Consider the following 19,311-nt stretch of genomic DNA (forward strand, 5'->3'; position numbering starts at 1 on the left):
GTTCTTTTAGTGAGAGGGCACAGTTAGATAAAGCACACATTCCTTGAAAATCCTGTTATTTTAATGCGCACTTGATTCCCCGTTGGATTCGCGTTCAAGTATGTCCGAGTTTTTTATTGAGTGGATTCGTGTTCAAGTATGTCCGAACTGGCGTATTGGTGTTTGTTTTATTGAATCTGGTTTGTTTGTCGAACTCGATTATCTGAGTAGTTATCTACAAAATTTTCACTACCAAGTATGATATAGCACATCCCATCTTGTCCGAGTTACAGCTGGGAAGGAGATATGTGGATGGCTAGATAGCTAGACCTGAGAGTGCTTACTAAATAGAACCTCTGTTTCGTACTTCAATCATATTCCACAAATTCTGTTAGCAAAAGACAAATGGGTGGAAGCGTCTGCTAGCTACACGATAGTCACATGGTAGCTTACCAGTACTTGTGTATGATAGCGATCTGCTTACAAAGAAACATCGATCCGAACCGCCTATTCATTTTTCTTCTATTGAAAGAGTAGTAGAAGAGGCAAGTAACCTGTTCAATATAACTCCACTTTATATTATTCTAGTGAGAGAAAATGAGTAGAGATTTATCAAATTCTAAAAAGTTTCACCCCATGAAAATATGAATTCAATTTACAAATCAAAGAACTTGCTGATTCAAACAAAAGCATCAAATATACTCAAAAGGAAAGAACTCTACAACAACTTCAAAATTTTGAACTTATACAATCAGGATTCACAGTGAAGTAGTAGTTGAAACAAAGTAACGAATAAAATTAACATCAAAACTACAAATCGACACTCTCACGAATTCGAACTGCTAGCCTCTGAACTGATTGATCATCAAAAGTAGGATCAATCTCCTTAATTCTTGAAACAAAATCCATAGCTTCATTATATTTGCTTGCTTTACAAAAACCATCGATTATGATCTTATAAGTTAGTTCATTCGGTCGGCAATCATGTTGAATCATATAATCTATCACATCTGGTATTTCTTCGAACATTCCTTTTCCGATATATCCTGCAACAAAAGTATTATAAGTAACGATACACGGTCGAATTCCCATAGTTGTCATCTCTGCCATTGTTCTTAAAGCTTCCTGCATTAATCCTTGCCTGCAAAAACCTTTAATCACAGTATTATAAGAAACTAGGTCTGGTTTTCCACCAGATTCCTTTAAACCCTTGAGAATTTCTTCTGCTTTCCAACATTCTCCTCCTCTTGCATACATATCCATTAAGCTATTAAAAGTAACAAGATCTGGTTCTAATCCGTTTTCACGTATCAAATGCATTAGATCGTGAGCTCGATCATACATTCTGTTCTTGGCGTAGATTGAAATCATCGAATTGAAGAGAACAAGATCATGTTTATACCCATGTCTTTTTAATTCTTCGAACGCTCTTTCCATTCCAGATAAAACCCTACATTTTGAATTTGCAAGAACAAGAGTTCTCAAGATCATCCAACTCGGAAAGAGTTTCCCACTGTAAATTTCTTCTTCGATTGATTTTATCCCTTCGACATGCCCGGCCTTTGCATAACATTGGAGCATTAGAGAGTATGAAGTTTCACTAGGCTTAAAGCCTTTCTTCTTCATATCGATAATGACAGATTCTGCTGATTTCCAATCACCTCTTCGAGATAACGCATTCAAGAGAGCGTTATAAGTTGTAACACACGGACTAAACCCAGCTCTTATCATCTCCTCGTACATTTTGGCAGCATCAATTCCAGACCCACATCGACCATAAGCACTAATCAATGTATTAAATGTATCTCGATCAGGTTCAAACCCACAATTTTTCATTTCACCAAAAACTCGACTAACATACTTTTGCATACCCTTAGTACCACACAAAGCAAGCATCGTGTTCCATGTCACTCGATTTGGTACACAACCATTTGATTTCATTTCACAGAGTATCTTCACCATTTCTTCAGACAACAATTTCTTCCCGAGCATCCCTAAAATAGCATTATACGTACAAACAGTAGGAACACAACCAGATTCCTTCATCTGATCAAACAAACTCAAAGCTTTATCTTCCTTTCCCGCTTTTCCATATGCATTTATAACGGTTGTATAAGTTACAGCATTCGGCATTACTCCTTTACTAGTCATCGTCTCTATAACAGAAGCTCCTTCCTCGTAAAATCCTGCCCTCACATAAGCTGCCACGAGTTCATTATAGGTAACTGAATCAGGTGTGCAATTGTTTTCTTCCATTTCTTCCAAAATGCTCAATGCTTCCGAGTAAACCCCGGCTTTCCCGTAAACATGAAGAAGAGCATTGTATGTAACGGTACCCGGTTTATAACCTTGTGATTTCAATCCGGCAAAGAATTTTGAAGCCTCCTCTAATAAGCCTTCCCTCCCACAAGCAGATATAACAGTACTACAAGTGAACTCATCTAATTCAAGTCCTTTGCTTTTCATTTCATCTAAGAGATCTAAAACTTTGTTCCAAGACCTACCCATTTTTCCATAAACATCAAGCATGACATTATAAGTTACTAAAGTTGGATTAAGACCCTTGTTCTTAATCATTTCGAAAAGGGAAATCGCCTTTTCATACTTGCTAGTTTGAGCATAAGAATGAAGTATGGTAGTGTATGCACGAATATCAAGAGAGTAATCTTCAATAGGAATTTCATCAAACAGTTTAGCTGCAATTGAATGCTGTGATTCTCTACCTAATAGTCTAACCATGACTTCTATTGCTTGATTATCTAATTTTTTGTTTTCATTTTTCTCAATGGAATTAGAGTAAAACCACTGGAACAAAATTAGGGCTTTTTCCCAATTACCCGAAAGTTCCAATCCTTTCAATAAACTAATATGATCAAATTCAGTCAATTCTGATTGAACAGAGTCCAAGAAAGTGCTCAAATTCAAAATGGGTTGATTTATAATGGAGTTAAGCAAGTACTTACCATTTGAAGTGAGGAATTCAGGTGAAGAATCTCCATTATCACCTTCATAATCTCTGTTTTTGAATTTAAGGGTAGGAGCAGAATTGGGTTTATTGATAAGATGGGTATGCTTTTTTTGGATAGAAGAAGATGAAGAGATAGAGAGAGAAGGGTAGTTTTTGGATTTGGGTTTGGGAGGAGAGAGATGAAGGAGATGTTGAAGGATAGAATCAAGAGGGAGAGAAGGAGAAGGAGGAGAATGTGATGGAAGAGGGAGAGTTTTTGAATTGAATTTTAATGGAGGAGATGATGGTATTGTTGGTTTTGTTGTTGGAGCAGGAAAAGCTGGTCTATTTGGAAATAAACTTCCTTCCATTAGAGCCTTGGTTTTCTTCTCTCTGTAGCTCCCTCACTTTGGATGTTGGTTTAGAGAGAGAAAGAGATGAGACTTGAGAGAGTGATGTGGTGTGGTGTTTGTCATCTAATCTTGCATGGTTGGTTGGTCTTTGAAGTTCATGGGTTGCTCATTTCGTTTTGCTATCCTGTTTACTAGAGTTTCCTCCTTAGTTATTTTTGGCTTATTTTTCTATCTTTAGAAGACCTAAATTTTCAGCTTTTATTCGAATTCTTATTTCTCAAGGATTCAATTAAATAATATAAATAGAAATTGTTCTAAAAATATATAAATAATGTAAAAATGTAATATGTATACAGTATACGTATCAGAAAACTCATACAACTTTAGAGCATCTCCAATGCAACACTCAATCTTAAAAAATTTGTGTAATTTTTAGAATATTTTTTTTTTAACTTTCTTCACTGCTAAACTCAAGTTGAATCTCCAAGATGATGTGGAGGTAGTTAAATTGAGATATCTCTATTTGTCCAACTCATTAGTATTTGAGTTTGAACTAATAAAAATCGAATCTTTGTATATTCTCAAAATAATTAAATATTTTTTTTTACAAAAATAAGCATGCCAAATAAGAAAAGAAAAACAAATTTAGAGTTTTGTATTTTGGAGACAAAAAAAATTGGAGGATCTCTAATTTGCCAGATAAGACTAAGAATATCAATTGAGACTCAGCACGAAAGATAAAGATTTTGTTTTGAGTTTTGCATTGGAGATGCTCTTAGATTGAAGTTGAAAAGTTAGAAAACTCAAAACTGACAAGAGTAAATAGAAGACTGTAGTTTTATTGATAAACTGAATGAATTACACAACTACTCGATCCACTTTATATACTAATATACTATTAGGGGCAGGGGCGAGCCCACATAGGGGCCCGTGGGGGCGCGTGCCCCCACGACCCTAATGTGACTCGTATGTTTTAAGTTACACTTGTCATTATATTATGTATCTATAGTTCCACATTTTAAACAGAATTTGTCTGTAGCTCAAGTGGTGAAATGCTTGGATTACATTGTGGAGGTCTTGGGATCGACCCACACACAACACATTTTTTTCTTGAATTTCCACTACTTACATTTTTTTTCGTAGAATGTCTACTATTTACATTAGTTGAAAGTATTGTTTGGTTTAAGATGACTGCTTATTGAAAATACTTTATAAAGTGCATGTTTGGTCTAAAATTGATTCTTATGAATTCAACTAATTCAATTTTGGCCTCCTCAAAGAGACCAACTTAATAACACGACTTCGTAGAGATGATGAATTTTCTAAATAACTCCCTTAATTTTGATTCTGTCTGATTTTCTAGTGACTTGTATTTTGGACTTCAAGATTGGTTTTTTACACGTTTGTTATAGTAAACATGTTATTAGAAAGAAAAGTTTATCTTTATTTTTTTCCATTACGATCACTTGCTCTTCATCATCTCCACCATCGTTTTCGTAATCTTCACCACTATCTCTTCATCCCTTCCTTTGTTTTTTATTTTAATATTTTTTGGGAATGCAGTTGGGGGAAAGATCCCCAAACCATATTGATGAGAAAATTATTGCTTGTTGTACATCAAAATTACCATGGAATATCTAAACTATAAATAAAATTTTGGAATTTTTGTTTTTTGATTCTAGCCTGATCGTATACTATGGAATTCTTTCACTAACTATAATAAAAAAAAGTGCCCCCACTCATAAAATTTTCTGGCCTCGCCACTGATTAGGGGGTTTCGAAACCTAATCGAATTCGAATTAACAACTTCTAAGTAAAGAAATTGTAGAATTTCAAGAAAATGAAAACTATCTAAGAGCATCTCCAATGCAACACTCAAACTCTAAAATTTATCGTACCCCGTAGGATTTTTTTCGAATTTGTGTTTAAAAGTCATCCTCCAGAGTCCAAATGATTTTTTTTTTGTTTAGTAACTAATAAGAATTTTATAATTTATAATTATTTGACTTTTGTTTAAATGCTTATTTAAAAAAGAAATGAAGAACCGTTTTTTTCAAAATCGTTAGTTTTTCTTCCAAGTATCGTTTTCTTCAGAAAACCGTCTGTTTTTTCGAAAGTTGTTTCTTCGTAAATTCCTTTTTTCAGAAATCGTTTTTCTAGAATTTTTTTTAAAACAAGTTTTTTTTAAAAAATCGTTTTTCTCGCAAAACGAAGATCATTTTGTTCGAGGAAACCTGTTATTTCCCAAAAATCAATTTTTAGACTTTTTTTTTTCCTGAAAACTGTATTTTTCAAAAAAAAAGGTTTTCGAAAAAATAAGTTTCAAAATAAAAACGATTTTCGAAGAAAAAATGGTTTTCGGAAAAAATCTTGCTAAATTTTTTTTCGACGAAAATGGTTTTCGAAAATAAATTGGTTTTGTAGAAAACAATTTTCGCAGAAAAAAAAAATCAGGAAAAAACGAATTATAAAAATTTTAAAAGAATTATTTGGCAAAAATAATGTCTTAAAGAAATAGTTTTTTTGGGTTGATATTAAGTTTGAAATTTTTTTGGACTAGTATTAAGTTTGAAAAAAATATCTAAAATCCTAGCAAACCTTGGGGGAACGGTATGATTTTGATCCTATACAAATTTTGGGCTTAGAAATCCTTAAGATTCAAGAGTCCTAAAATTTTTAGTAGCCAAACCTAGGGGTGGGAATCGGGCGGGCGTGGACGGGCTTAGGCTACAAAGTGCTGGGCTCGGACGGATCGGGCTCGGATAAGCCGAGCCCGAGGTAGGGAGCCGGGCGGATCGGGTCGGGCGAATCATGGAATTGAAGTGCCCGCAGCCCGGCTACCCGAGCGGGTTCCAACGGGCTCGGGTCGGACGGGATCGGGTTTTTAAGCATTAAAAAATATTTAAAAAACAATAATTTAATAAAAAATAATAATTAATTAAAATACCAACCATTTTATATATGGTTATCAGATTATATCATAAACAAAATTACATATTACATAATCATGAAAAGACCCATGCTAATAACAAAAAGTATCAAAAGGTCCAAAATATAAACAAAAAGTTATATTTCCCTCCTTCATTAATCGAGCTAATTGAACTTGAGACATGCTAGGACTAGGAGTTGGTTCGGGAAACCTGTCGTTTAAGGGATCAAACTCCTTCAAAGTAACATTAAGTTCATGTTTCCACCAATCCTTAAGACAACACCCCAACATTTCCGGAGTTAGACTACTCCGATAGTCCCCCAAAATTCTCTTACCTAAAGAAAAAGCCGACTCGGAAGCAGCAGTCGAAACCGGGACAGCAAGAACATCACGTGCTATTCGGGACAAAATCGGGTACCTCTTCTCGTTCTCACTCCACCAACCCAAAACATCAAACTTTTCAATATTATCAACCGAGGGATCCGGCTCCGACTCATATCTAGATATTTCTTCGGAAGCGGTAGCTATAGGGTCCTTTCGGACTCTCTTAATACTTCTCCAAAAAGCACCACGCCTGGACGATACATCGATCTCACTCTCGGGTTGATCAACAATAGACGATGAAGAAACGGATGTAGGCACACTCAAATCAGCCGTATATTCTTTAAATAATTCGCGTAATTTGCTGATCATGGTGATAGATTGCTCCGTAGAACACTTGATAACATGAGACGAACTTTCGAAACAGTTCTCAAGTTCAGTTAAGTGACAGGGTTAACACTTTGCCAGATATCATCCAATCATTAGTTAACTTATCATACAAAACATTGGCAATGTGTTCCCCAGTATGAGACTTGTCCAACAAAATGTAAGAGACGATTCTCTTTTGGACGCACCAAATCTCATCGATGTAATGTGCAATTATGCACATGTAACTAAGCCTCTGGTTCGAAGACCAGATATCAGAAGTAAGAGAAATACGGCCAGGAGCACTAAGTAAAGCATTTCTAAATGCATCTTTTGCTTCCTTAAAATATTTAAGGATATCATTTCTAACTATGCTCCTGGAAAATGACTTGAACCCAGGATGGAAGGAATCAGTAATATAAAACTCAAAGAAAGGGTCCTCCACAAATTGCATCGGCAACTCGCGAAGGATTAAAAGCTTGATCGTGTTTTTGCGAGCTCTCGCCTGACTAAACTGAAATGAACCCATATTTCCACTCTTTGGATCTTGTACCAACTTTGATTGAGATAAGTCGATTGTTATTTGGCCGCACACAAAAAGGTGTGCCTCTTGAAATGGGTTGTCCCATTAAAAGATTTTCAATTTCTCATAACACCACAAAAATTGCATTTGGCCATCTTAATGATCTTGCCTTCATTTTTAGGATCAGTAACATCAACAAAGGTATAAAAGTTCCAAACCTTAGATGTTCTATCTCTCTTACAGGTTGATTTTCCAGTCGGCACATCCACTTCACCTGCAGGAGAACCAGCAAGAGCAGATACACCAGGAACAGGAGGATAAACAGTACCAGCATGAGATATTTCTCCATGAGCACCACTCTGACTCTCCGTCAAATCAACCTAAGTAGAAGCACAACCAACATAGAAAATCATTCTACTAAGCTGAGTTCATGTGAAGAGAACTAAGATAACGAAATTCATCATCGATTTGTAGGAACGTCAATTTTCGTTCGGACATTCAATTTCTAACCAGCTTCCTTGAGTCACCCATTTTGGTTACAGTGTTCTAACAACAAAGAAGTGTCCACAATTGTGGGAACCATTTAGGCTCATCATCAATTCGGTCCTTCTAAGTGTTTAAACAAAGCATCCGAAACTAGAATGACAAGTGATCCTGTCTGAAATCATGAATCCTACAAAGAAGTTTAGAAACATACAAGTTAGAAATAGAGAAGTTCAGAAAACAAATAAGTTTAGGAACTTAGAAGTTGAAACAAAGGAGTTAGAAGAGAAGTTAGAAACATAGTAGTTAGAAACACATAAGTAAGTTTTGAAAACAGATTTTTAGAATAGAAATAAGTTATGATAATAAAGAGAAGAGTAGTTTTAGAAAAAGAAAACAGAGACTAGAATAGTTTTAAAAAAAGAAAACAAAGAGAAAAGTAGTTTTAGAAAAACAAAACAGAGAGAAGAGTAGTTTTAAAAAAAGAAAACAGAGAGAAGAGTTGTTTAGAAAAAGAAAACAGAGAGATGAATAGTTCTAAAAAAACAAAAAGAGAAAAGTAGTTTTAGAAAAACAAAACAGAGAGAAGAGAATAGTTTAGAAAACATAGTTGTTTTAGAAAAAGAAAACAGAGAGAAGAATAGTTTTAAAAAAAGAAAACAAAGAGAACAGTAGTTTTAGAAAAACAAAACAGAGAGAAGAGAATAGAAGTTTTAAAAAAGGAAAACAAAGAAAACGTAGTTGTTTTAGAAAAAGAAAACAGAGAGAGAAGAGAAGTTTAGAAAACTTAGTTGTTTTAAAAAAGAAAGAAAAATAGAGAAGAGTAGTTTGAAAAAAAAAAAAAAAAACAGAGGTGTCATGTTGATGAAGGCAAGATCATGTTGATGAACTATGATTGTATGATCTATCTATCCATCTAATGGTTCTGAAACAGAACACTCTGATCTGTTTGATCAGACAGATCCATAGTTTGATCTGTCTAATTAAACAGATCAGACTCAAATGAGATAAGTTCTGTTTCAGAACTAAAAAAAAAATCCACTAATTTGTATGTGATAATCATAGTATCATACTATACAACGAAATACTAATATCAATGAACTATGATAGTATGATACTATGATCTATCTATCTAATGGTTCTGAAACAGAACACTCTGATCTGTTTGATCAGACAGATCGATAGTCAGATTTGTCTGATTAAACAGATCAGACTCAAATGAGATGAGTTCTGTTTCAGAACTAAAAACAAAATCCACTATTTTTTGTATGTGTATATCTTACATCGACATCAACCACAAAAAAAAAATTACATGATGGAAACAAACCTCTATCTGATCTATTTGATCAGACAGATCAAAGGTTTAGGTCTGTGATCTGTCTGATCAAACAGATCTGACTCGTTAGAGTCGAGATCTTTACACACAAATCACAACAAATAACATTATACACATTATAACCTTTAACAATAAAAACAAACAACAAATAACATCAAATAAAAAATAGATCTGACTCTAACATGAGTTCGAAGGCTTAACCGCGTCCTTTGATCCGAAGATCATCAGCGTATACCCATTATGAACATAGCATCAGAGAGATCAGAGACTTTGAGAGTTCAACCCACATGTAGATAGTAGAGATCACAGAGAGATGAAGACAGTAGATGATGTACTAACCATTTTTTGAAGCACCAAGGCAAGGGAGAGAGAGGCGGTGTCACAGAGATCAGAGAGAGAGATAATGGACTTTAATGGAGATCAAAGAGATGCAAACAAGACTTTAATAGAGTATTTAGGGTTCGTTCAATAAGAGAGAGAGAGGCGGAAAGAGAGAGAAAGAGCGGCGGAAAGAGAAAGAGAGGCGAAAAGAGGGTTCGATCAGAGGCATTAGGGTTTAACCTGATAAAAGAGGGGGTATTTATAGGGTGGTTGGATTTAATCCAACGGCTGAGATATTATTTAATCTCAGCCGTTGGATCAAAGAAAAACACGCGGATTTTTTCGGGCATAAGGACGGGCTCTCTTTCGGGCTATTCAAACGGGCAACCTATCGGGCTCTTCTATCGGGCTATTAATCGGGCTCGGGCTCGGACGGGCTTTACGGGCCGGGACTCGAAATTGAGAGCCTGCCCGAGTCCCGACCCTATAAGCCTGAGCCATCTGGCCGGGTAAGCCCGACTCGGGTTGGCTTCGGTCATCGGTCTCTCACGGTTCGGGCCGAACGGGCCGGATCGCGGGGTGTCAGACCGTTTTCCCAGCCCTAGCCAAACCTACTAAGGAATCATGATTCCTACCAAATCTCATTTTTAGTGAGAATCCTACTTGGGAATCCTGCCTCCACATGCACCATTAGGTTGATGCTCAGCCTCGGCCGCCCACGTTGGGCATAGAGTCCGCGCACAATATGGTTTTCCTGTTATCATTTCTAGCCAGATTTCAGAAGCCCCCTAACAAACAAAATCAACCAACAATACAATATGCCTTCTGAAAGGATTTTCTTCTCAAACTGATTGTATTTGAAGTTTTTAAGATCAAGATTAGTCCTACATGAAGAGTGAAAACATAAAGAACATCTGAAACCAAGTGAAAATGTTCAAATACTAAGGGATTCAATCTCATCGACTCAATGACCAACATCCTACATTGTTCATATAAAAGACCTCGCTATGTTGCCCGAGTACCTGCAGAAATCAGCAACTACTCTTTGTGTTCTTTGCTTCAGAGATCATCCTTTCCAATATTTAGAAGCTTGGCCAACTTTCCACTTTCATATGCTTCAACAGTATCTAGGAATTCGAATAGTTAATCAATTAGTTTCCCTAACAAGTAACAATGTTTCTAATCATTCTCGGATCTTGCTTCAAATAAAAGAAGAAAAAAGAAAATCAAAAGTACGAAGATGTTGAGGGAATTACCGTCTGAGCCACCGATGTGTTTTCCGTTAATGAATACTTGTGGTACGGTACGCCTGCCAACTTTGTCACCAAGTGCATCTTGGATATCAAATCCATCATCTAAGGGAAAGAAAAAGAACGATCAAGTCAAATCAAGAACATGCTTAGGAGAGTACATAACAACAAATTTATAATTCAGCTTCTAATATGAGTTATAAGTTCCTCATTTCCTCACCCAGAGCTCAAAGAAATAAAGCTTTCCAAATTGTTTTACTCCTACCCACAATTCGACAAAGTAATATTTCTGAAACTATATCGTTAATTCGTTATAGTGTTATATGAGTAACAACTAGATAAGCAAGTTCTCTCAATTACGAGAGCTATATTTCTCGTTCTGAAAGTATTTTGCGAAGGTGGGTAGTTCAATACAAACCTCGCTCGTCAAGCTCAACGACATGAGGTGTTTGGTTCAATTCCTTAAAAACAGATTTTGCCTTCCTGCAGTACCTACATAACATAAACAACAAGACTGATCCTGAATAACATATAGATTGCCTGGGAAAGAATCAAACTTGGGGCTAGAGATAAAAAATAAAAAATAAAAAATCGTGTTCCCTTTGCTTTTCTTGGGAGTTTTTCTTTTAGCACAGTAATATACATAACATTAAGACACTCAACCACTAAAGCAAATAGTAAATGAGGGTAGAGAAAAAGGAGAAAAAATGATCGGGTTTTTCGCACATGAGCTGAAATGATACCAATGAGTTGAACTCTAACTTATGTTATAGCCATGAATTTATATCACAGGTTCTAACTTTGTCAAATGTTTCTATCCAAGTCCTTATAGGCCAAATAGAAAGCTATACACATAGAGTAAGCAACAATTTTAATTTGATATCCTCAAGAATAACCTAGTTAGGTTTCCTTCCTCTCTTATAGTGACGGTTCAAAAAATACAAGGTTATTCACCAAATTGAAAGAAGAGATATCGGTTAACACCCAGATCAAACTCGAAGACCATGTTTGGCATGCAGGAATGGACGGTGGTTATCAGGAATAGCAATCCTGAAATGTGATTCCTCGTAATTGCAATACGGCAATACGCTAACATATTGTTTGGTTTTATTGGGAATAAGATTAATGATTCCAAGGAAAAAAGAATCGCAACCCCTGGGTTCGGAATTCCCCTTGAGGAGTAATAGGTGGGAATGTGATTCCTAGTAATTGCATTTCCATTTCTAAAGGCCAAACACGGGTTAACTCGAGTGACAAACATAAATCATGCACAATTACTAATAATCTAGGTTGTCAATCTCATCAACAACCACAACAAAAAAAAAAAAGATCAAAATCTAACAGAAAAGATGCATCAAATTCTAATTATTTTCATGCAAATGATAATTTAACACTTTAGATCTCATTTCTTCCCAGAAACATATAAGATTGATATTACTTACCCATATAATAGAATTTGCAAAATCTATCAGCTTTATTAGATTTCTAGGGTTTTAGAGAGAGAGAGAGAGAGAGAGAGAGAGAGAGAATTACGGGCAGTAGGATTTAGAGAAGATGACGATGTTGTGAGAAGAAATAGTCTTGTCAATAAAAGCAGCTTCAGAAGAACTTCCACCAGCAGATCCAGAAGCAGATACAGATGTTGAAGATGAGCAAAGAGAAGCAACAAGAATAGATAACATCAAAGGCATCCCACGGTTCATCATCATCATCCTTCTTCCCATTTCAATAACACTTTCTCTCTCTAAAACTCTTACTGCTACTACTGCTTCAGATCTCCTCCTCTGCAACTACAAAATTCACACCCCCAAATCAAAATCGAAATCTAGTGAGAGAGAAAGAGACATTATTATATATAAATGGACGGATCATAAGAGGGTCGATCCAGATTTAAGACCCGACCCAATTTACATATCATCCAATAAACCCTAATTTTGACTGAATCATCATTGAAGCTAGAGAGAGAAAGTAGAAAAAAAAAACATGTCTTTTCAATCTAACAAACCTTTGAAACAGGGGAAAATGAAGAAATGTATTGTGGGTATAAAAAATTTCTGTTGTTGTTGATGATGAAATTATCTGAATCACAAAAGTAAAACGAGATATTGTTAGAAAAATTATATTTTTTAAAAGAACAAATTGAAGAAGAAGTAGAAGAAGGAATTGAAGAAGTTATACTACTAGTAAGAGAGAAAGGGGGGAATTTGAGAGATGTTGTTTTGGTTGTTGAGAATCTCTTGGTAGTAACAGAGAAGGTGGCAAGAGGAATGGAAGAAGATAAAGACATGGTTTTTATGGGATACTTTTGAGTTTGTTTGTTTGTAAAATTGTTGGTTTTATTTACTCGAAGGTCAAATTTTCCATTGGTGGAGAATATTGTTTATGAATTACACAACTCGGTTCCACACAGTTCAGGATATTTCGGGACATTTGAAATGTCTCAAGCGAATAATAGAGATGTTTTGGGACATTTAAAATGTATTAAACGAATAACACAGACATTTACGCATACTTGAAAACATTTTTATGTCTTCCAATGTCCAGAATCGAAACCTTACATGTGTTAACTGTTATGGCCATTTGATGGGCTTAGAGCACTGAGTATGTAAGACGACTGGTCGTTTGTTTGGAACATCTTAACTTCCGAAATGGGTGGACCACGATTTATCTACCCATCGTATGATGAGAACTCGTCAATAATAAGTTTTCCTACCGCTTTACGTGTTGAGTAGTGAACGAGTTGCCAACCTTAGATACGAGTTATTTGGATTTTATCCTTGGGAGGCTCGCGAGCTACATGTGTTAGGTGTCAAGACCCTTTGATGGTCTTAGAGCACAGAGTATATACCGTGGCTCGTCGTTTGTGTCAAACGACGCCTAACCTACGGGTTTAGTAAAGTGTGGGCTCTGTGTAAGGTGTCATGGCCCTTTGATGGGCTTACATCATAGAGCATGTAGGGTGGCTCGTCATTTGGGTCAAACTGGCAACGGACGCTTAACCTATGAGTCTAGTAGAGTTTGGGCTTCGTACCCAGCGAGCACCATCCCCTCCTAGCGCAGTAGCCCACAAGATAATCGGCCACTAGGCCTTGTACGTTAGTCGGTTTACCCCTACACTCTCCATCTAACATATTTTACCACAAAATTGTTAAAATACATGTCGGAAACAAAACGAAGGTAATTTTAGCATTTAGATTTATCTCGCGATAATTGGTAATTTAGTTGACCTTCCAAATTACTCTGTAATTAAGACCAATGTTTGAAAAAGACGGCTGAGGCGTATGTCTGGAGTCGAGGCGGTCGTGAGGCTCCTTGATACTTACGCATTTTAGAACCTTATCCTAATGAGAAGCAGAACTCTTTAGAGTTTTTGATTTTTCTTTTCACTGTTATTTTTTAGTAGTTTGGCAATATTTAAGACTCAATTGAGATTTTCTTTCTTAGGTGGTGGAACAGAAATCCTGTCATTTTTGTTGTGTCTATGGAATCAAACTAAAAGAACAAAAAGAAAATGTATTTTCTTAAAAGATAGTTAAACTTTGCTGGTCCTGAGTCCCCCACAATTACTTGGAATACACATCTTGTTCTTACACTCAATTGACATCATCATCATCAATAGTGACTCTTTCAATAGTTGCAAATAAATTGAGATGGATCTGCCTCTCAATTTCTGTTAAGAGTATTTTACAAACACATACATCTGAGATACTATAATACTTTGATGCATGACCTCAAAATGTTGTTTATATGGAATCAATCGAGCCAAACCAAACGTATACCATGGCTCGAAGAAACTTTGAACAAACCAAAAGCACGGTTTGTGAGTGCAAACTTTCGGTTCTCATTTTCGTCTTTGAAAGACAAATAATGACCCTCTGGAGCCCTTTCCTAATCTAATTTTCTCATCGACGTAGGTGATCTCCAATTTAACTTCACTTTGCCCACCGTAAGTAAAGTTTAAGCCTCCTACTTTCAGTTCAGGAGGCTCGAAAATAACTTGAATCCATTTATCATCCAACACTTTCAGTTCACCTAAATCATGTCAAAAGATAAGAAATAAATTAACCAGTCACCTAATATACACAAATACTATATTAAAGCTCTCCATAAAATTCTGACTTCAGAAGACCAAACTCTTCATCCCCTCTTAAGTCCGTTGAAGGCCCTCTTGCTCATAGATGTCGGTGGTCCAATTATAGGGATCGGCCCTGTAAAACAAATAAGGCCAAGTATCCCTTCCTTCCAGGGTTGAATGAAAGTCTAACAAGGATGCGAGTACTGGTGGAGGCCAAGGACGTCTCTAAGATAAGAAGGCGATCCATGACTAAGAGCAAGATGCAGAGAAAACATAGAGCTCACGGACTCTTGCACGAACCTTGGAGAGGTTGACTGAAATGTTATGACTCTATGCTTATATGATACATACTTTTTCTTGTGTTTCGAGTACATAATTTATGCTTAGTTTGTTGATTGGAGAAATTTAGTTATCTAGTCAAGAATAAATTGTATTGGTAAAGGGGCATACCTTTCAAGGAAACCTCTCCATCTAGGAAGCCGAATGCAGAAAACGAGACTTTGTTTTTAACACAAGCAGGAGCTTCAACGACTTGAATCATTTCGTTTGTTTTAAAGACGAGACGCCCTAATGTGCTCCTGTAGCCACCACCAGGCGATGTTGGCACCGAACAGTATAACACATCCCATTCTGAAAATCACTCAGTAGTCATGAACATCACCAACATATCCACAGACATCAACACAAATATCATAAAGCGTAATTTCATGAAGGGACGAAATCGGAAGGAGTAGCCATTTGAAAGTCTCCTGATGAGAGTTCCAGAAATTTGGAATTCATCATAAGATCCATCTTATGCAGTTATCTCAAAGTTATGAAGCGGGTGCCGATTTTCAAGTCCCGAACACTAAATTGTGTTCATAATCCCACAAATGATTTAAGTCGATTCTTAATCAATAAAAGCAAGTAAGTCTTTTCAAGTAAAATAAGTTTATGAAATGCACAGATATTATTTAGCTGAAATGGATTTCTTGGTTATTACTTATTAGTAGGGATAATGGCTTCTCAAGTTCATGAAAAGATCTATAAGCTAGTCGCTAAGTTATACCTCCGAATATAAGTGGGCATTTCACTGGCTCATCAACACAGTACGTCTGTAATTGCTTAGCTACTTCAGCTACCTCATTGTGTCCTTCTTGAGTTAATGAAACTCCTCGGTCAGTTCCAATCACCTAAATAGTTCTACGAGAGTCAAATTTATGAAAGACAAAAATACAATCAACTAACACAATTTAACCAAATATTATCCTAAAAAAATACCCCGATCCAAATAATAATAAAAATTACCCTGTAACTAAACAAATCAAATAAAGAAGCTGCCGGACTACATAATAATAACAATTAATAGCACTTAACCAAAATGGCGAACATGGTCGTATAATATGTGCATGCTTAGTTGATATTGAGGTTTCAATGATCTTCCCAAGACATGAAACTAGTGGTCTCTTCTATGGGTTTACGAGGCCCAACCAAGCCACAACATAGAAGTCTACTCTGCTAGTGCCTATATGAAATGAGTGGACTCGTAGTACCATATCTCATGCGGAATGCTATGGTGGAAACTCGAAAGCTGTGGTGGGAATGAGCAGGCTCTTGTACCATGTCAACAACCACTTGTTCTAAAAGTTCGAAGTTTCTATGAGGGTAAAAACATAGGGTCTGTAGGTTTAGCAAGGAGTCGACTCATATTGAAAATATATTTTTGTATCGCTGCCTCTTTTTTGGTAAGACAACACGATTAGAGGCTAGGAAGACGTACGATAAAATAGAAGCTAGTTCAGTAGTACAACTGGGTAGAACTACTTGAAAACCTTACATTCTAGTTATTGAAGACAACTTGTGCAAATCGGACCCGAGACCTCCATTATGGGAACCTCAAAACTACCTTAAGATTCAAATCATGCAGCTCCGCTTGCTTGCTTTTGGGAATATCGAGGAGCGTGAACCAGTTAAGCAGTCTTGCCCAGCGGAATCTAAGGTAATCTTTAGGTTTCCGAAGTTGTACTTTTATGTTTCCAACTTAATTCAGCCTTTTGTAGTTTTAGGTACGCTTGAAGGAGACTTCAACTACTTCGATTATTATTTTTTGTTAACTTCTGGAGATTAACTCAAAGATCACACAAGAACGTTTTGTTGACACAATCAAATGAGCATTGCTTTCAATGTTCTCAAATCTAAAGATGCACATCCTCGTAAAATGAAACTAATGGATGGTCAGATTATCATGTGACAAAGAATGTGTAAATAAAACTTGTATCAACAAAACTTGCGTCAACCTACCATTGTACAAAACCAAAAGGAATTCTAGATAAACCATTGTTCAACATCTACCAGTTCTCTTTTAATGGGGTCGGCACTAAAACAAGACTTCAGACATTAAAATTGTGAGAATAGTCCCACGTGGACAAAAGGTGCTTCCATAACCAAGAATTTAAGATCCAGGTCCTCTCCACTCATTGTCAATTGGTTTTGAGTTGGATGATCTCAAACTTAACATGGTTTGAAAGCTAGGCTACTACGAGATAGGCCCAATGGCCAGACGTGCTCCATGTCACCTAACACAAGTGTTATTCATTATTGTCCATTGGTTTTGATTTAGATGATCACAGACTAAACATGGTATTAGAGCTAGCCCCATAAGTAATAGACCCGACGACCAAATGTGCTCCATGACACCTAGCCCCATAAGTAATAGACACATAAGATTAATTATACCTACCAAATTCAACCCCAAAGTTCATGGCAAACAAAATGGAAATAACAAACCAAGAAAACACAAAAAGAAAGAAAATGAACTTGAGAATAAGTTATACCTTTGAGAGAATGGTAGAGACGAGATCATCAGGACTAGTTCGAACTTCCTCAGTAGTCGAGATAGCCGCAGAGATTCTGTAATGGGACTTCTTCTTAAGGTGAAATTTCGATAGAGAATGGGAAGTAGACGATACTGTAAGTGGAAGATTAAAGTGATTCGGAATAGAAGTTAGGGTTTTGGATTTAGGGATTTTAGGGTCTATGGAAGTTGAGAAGAGACCAGTGAATGAAGTGGAAGCCGCCATTATCGTTCTGGTCAGTGAAGGCCAGAGAGAGGCTAATAATGGTAACCTCCTTATCCAGCCGTATCATTTAGACATGTCAGCAATTGGAAATCTAATGTGGGTCCACATCATCCTACATCGTGACAAGTGGCATGTTCTTATTTGTTCACCTCCTCTTCTCAATTATCATTATCTTCATCATTTTTTTTAATCTTTTCAAATAAAAAGTAGAGTTAATTCCTATATGGCCCCCTACTTTGTGACCAGATTCCTTTATGGCCTCCTTTTTTTTGTAAATTCAAATATGGCCCCCTATTTTCAAGTAAATGTCATTACTACCCTTCTTAATTCTAAATTTAAAACATTTAAAAAAAGTTATTTCCACCTCACCCCTCTCTCTCTCTCTACAACTCACCCCTCTCTCTCTTTCCAACTCACCTCTCTCTCTCTCCAACTCACCCCTCTCTCTCTCCAACTCACCTTCATCTTCTCCGATTGAAGTCGCCGGCCGGAGACTTCAATCGGAGAAGATGAAGGTGAGTTGGAGAGAGAGAGGGGTGAGTTGGAGAGAGAGAGAGGTGAGTTGGAAAGAGAGAGAGGTGATGTGGAGAGAGAGAGGTAATGTGGAGAGAGAGAGTTGACATGGAGAGAGATGTGTGGTGGAGAGGAAATGAGGTGGAATTATAATTTTACTTTTATTTTTTAATTTTGAAAAAAGATTTAAAGGAAGGGTAGTTAGGACAATTACATCAAAAAAGGGGGTCATATTTGAATTTACGAAAAAAAAAAGGGCCATAAAGGAAGTTGGTCACAAAGTAGGGGGCCATATAGGAATTAACTCTAAAAAGTAGCATAATTAGTGAGCTCGAGGGGGCAATGGGTCAAGTCTACCGTCTGAATCGAATCGGTCGGATTAGTCGGTAATCACTTATGTCACCGGATTAGGCAGACTGGACGCACTAGGCTCTTGACCATTACGGTTGGGAGGACGTGGATGGGCACTTCACAAAACCTGGTTGTCTGTTATCCGTTTGAGGCTCTGAGCCCGTCAACCGCAGGTGTTTCGGGTGTCAGGCCTTTCTGACTCAGGCAAACACAAGAACTTCTTTTATGAACAACCAAAAAAGAGATTTCACGAGGGGATATTGGGTAAAAGCTTTACAAGGAAGCCCTAGTTTGAGGCCTACCATGAGTATTTTATTCCCATACTAGGTTTTTGTCGCGTTTTACAGCGCGACAGATCCCTCTTGACTACATCGGTAAATAGTAACATTTAATCTGATTGACAATTAAATCAAAAACTCCTAAAAAATACATTTAGGTGCAATTATGCAACCCTAACGCTAACTTTATTTGATAGGCGATTATTGTATAGGGCAGTGGGATGGCT

General features: G+C 36.7%; 3 protein-coding genes across 6 annotated transcripts; all 3 read right to left on the minus strand.

Annotated features, from left to right (window-relative positions):
* Positions 1 to 587: 587 nt before the first annotated feature.
* Positions 588 to 3,536, minus strand: LOC147540008 (Tetratricopeptide repeat (TPR)-like superfamily protein). Its single transcript, XM_086640553.1, has one exon. The coding sequence runs from the start codon at positions 3,295 to 3,297 to the stop codon at positions 790 to 792; it is 2,508 nt and encodes an 835-aa protein (XP_086496679.1). The 5' UTR covers positions 3,298 to 3,536; the 3' UTR covers positions 588 to 789.
* A 6,841-nt stretch (positions 3,537 to 10,377) lies between these two features.
* LOC147540009 (uncharacterized) lies at positions 10,378 to 13,254 on the minus strand. Of its 4 annotated transcripts, none has more exons than XM_086643394.1 (6): positions 12,987 to 13,254; positions 12,814 to 12,887; positions 12,342 to 12,592; positions 11,227 to 11,300; positions 10,815 to 10,913; positions 10,378 to 10,685 (listed from the first exon to the last, which is right to left on the minus strand). In XM_086643394.1, the coding sequence occupies exons 1-6, from the start codon at positions 13,093 to 13,095 to the stop codon at positions 10,618 to 10,620; spliced, it is 675 nt and encodes a 224-aa protein (XP_086499520.1). In that variant the 5' UTR covers positions 13,096 to 13,254; the 3' UTR covers positions 10,378 to 10,617. The 4 variants fall into 4 exon arrangements, with proteins under 4 accessions (XP_086499520.1, XP_086499518.1, XP_086499521.1 ...); XM_086643392.1 differs by having other exon boundaries at positions 12,342 to 12,598; XM_086643395.1 differs by having other exon boundaries at positions 12,990 to 13,156.
* Positions 13,255 to 14,324: 1,070 nt separating this feature from the next.
* LOC147540010 (Plastid-lipid associated protein PAP / fibrillin family protein) lies at positions 14,325 to 18,098 on the minus strand. The gene is made up of 4 exons (XM_086640571.1): positions 17,697 to 18,098; positions 15,932 to 16,055; positions 15,334 to 15,513; positions 14,325 to 14,840 (listed from the first exon to the last, which is right to left on the minus strand). Exons 1-4 carry the CDS (start codon positions 17,940 to 17,942, stop codon positions 14,650 to 14,652), a joined length of 741 nt encoding a protein of 246 aa, XP_086496697.1. The 5' UTR covers positions 17,943 to 18,098; the 3' UTR covers positions 14,325 to 14,649.
* Positions 18,099 to 19,311: the final 1,213 nt, after the last annotated feature.

The sequence above is a fragment of the Eschscholzia californica genome, unplaced genomic scaffold (genome assembly GCF_041429995.1).
Source record: "Eschscholzia californica isolate CP2 unplaced genomic scaffold, dmEscCali1.0.p SCAF_5, whole genome shotgun sequence".
Taxonomy (NCBI): Eukaryota; Viridiplantae; Streptophyta; class Magnoliopsida; order Ranunculales; family Papaveraceae; genus Eschscholzia; species Eschscholzia californica.

Bases quoted from the DNA above. Each gene is read 5' to 3' on its own strand.
- LOC147540008 (XM_086640553.1), bottom strand. From the start codon at position 3,297: ATGGAAGGAAGTTTATTTCCAAATAGACCAGCTTTTCCTGCTCCAACA.
- LOC147540009 (XM_086643392.1), bottom strand. From the start codon at position 13,095: ATGTCTTTATCTTCTTCCATTCCTCTTGCCACCTTCTCTGTTACTACC. The intron at 12,599-12,813 runs GTTTGTTAGATT...TGAATTTTGTAG, and splicing joins CATTTTCCCCTGTTTCAAAG to TTGCAGAGGAGGAGATCTGA. The intron at 10,914-11,226 runs GTTTGTATTGAA...TCTTTCCCTTAG, and splicing joins CGTTGAGCTTGACGAGCGAG to ATGATGGATTTGATATCCAA.
- LOC147540010 (XM_086640571.1), bottom strand. From the start codon at position 17,942: ATGGCGGCTTCCACTTCATTCACTGGTCTCTTCTCAACTTCCATAGAC. The intron at 16,056-17,696 runs GTATAACTTATT...AGAACTATTTAG, and splicing joins TCTCTACCATTCTCTCAAAG to GTGATTGGAACTGACCGAGG. The intron at 15,514-15,931 runs GTATAACTTAGC...AGTGATTTTCAG, and splicing joins ATGCCCACTTATATTCGGAG to AATGGGATGTGTTATACTGT.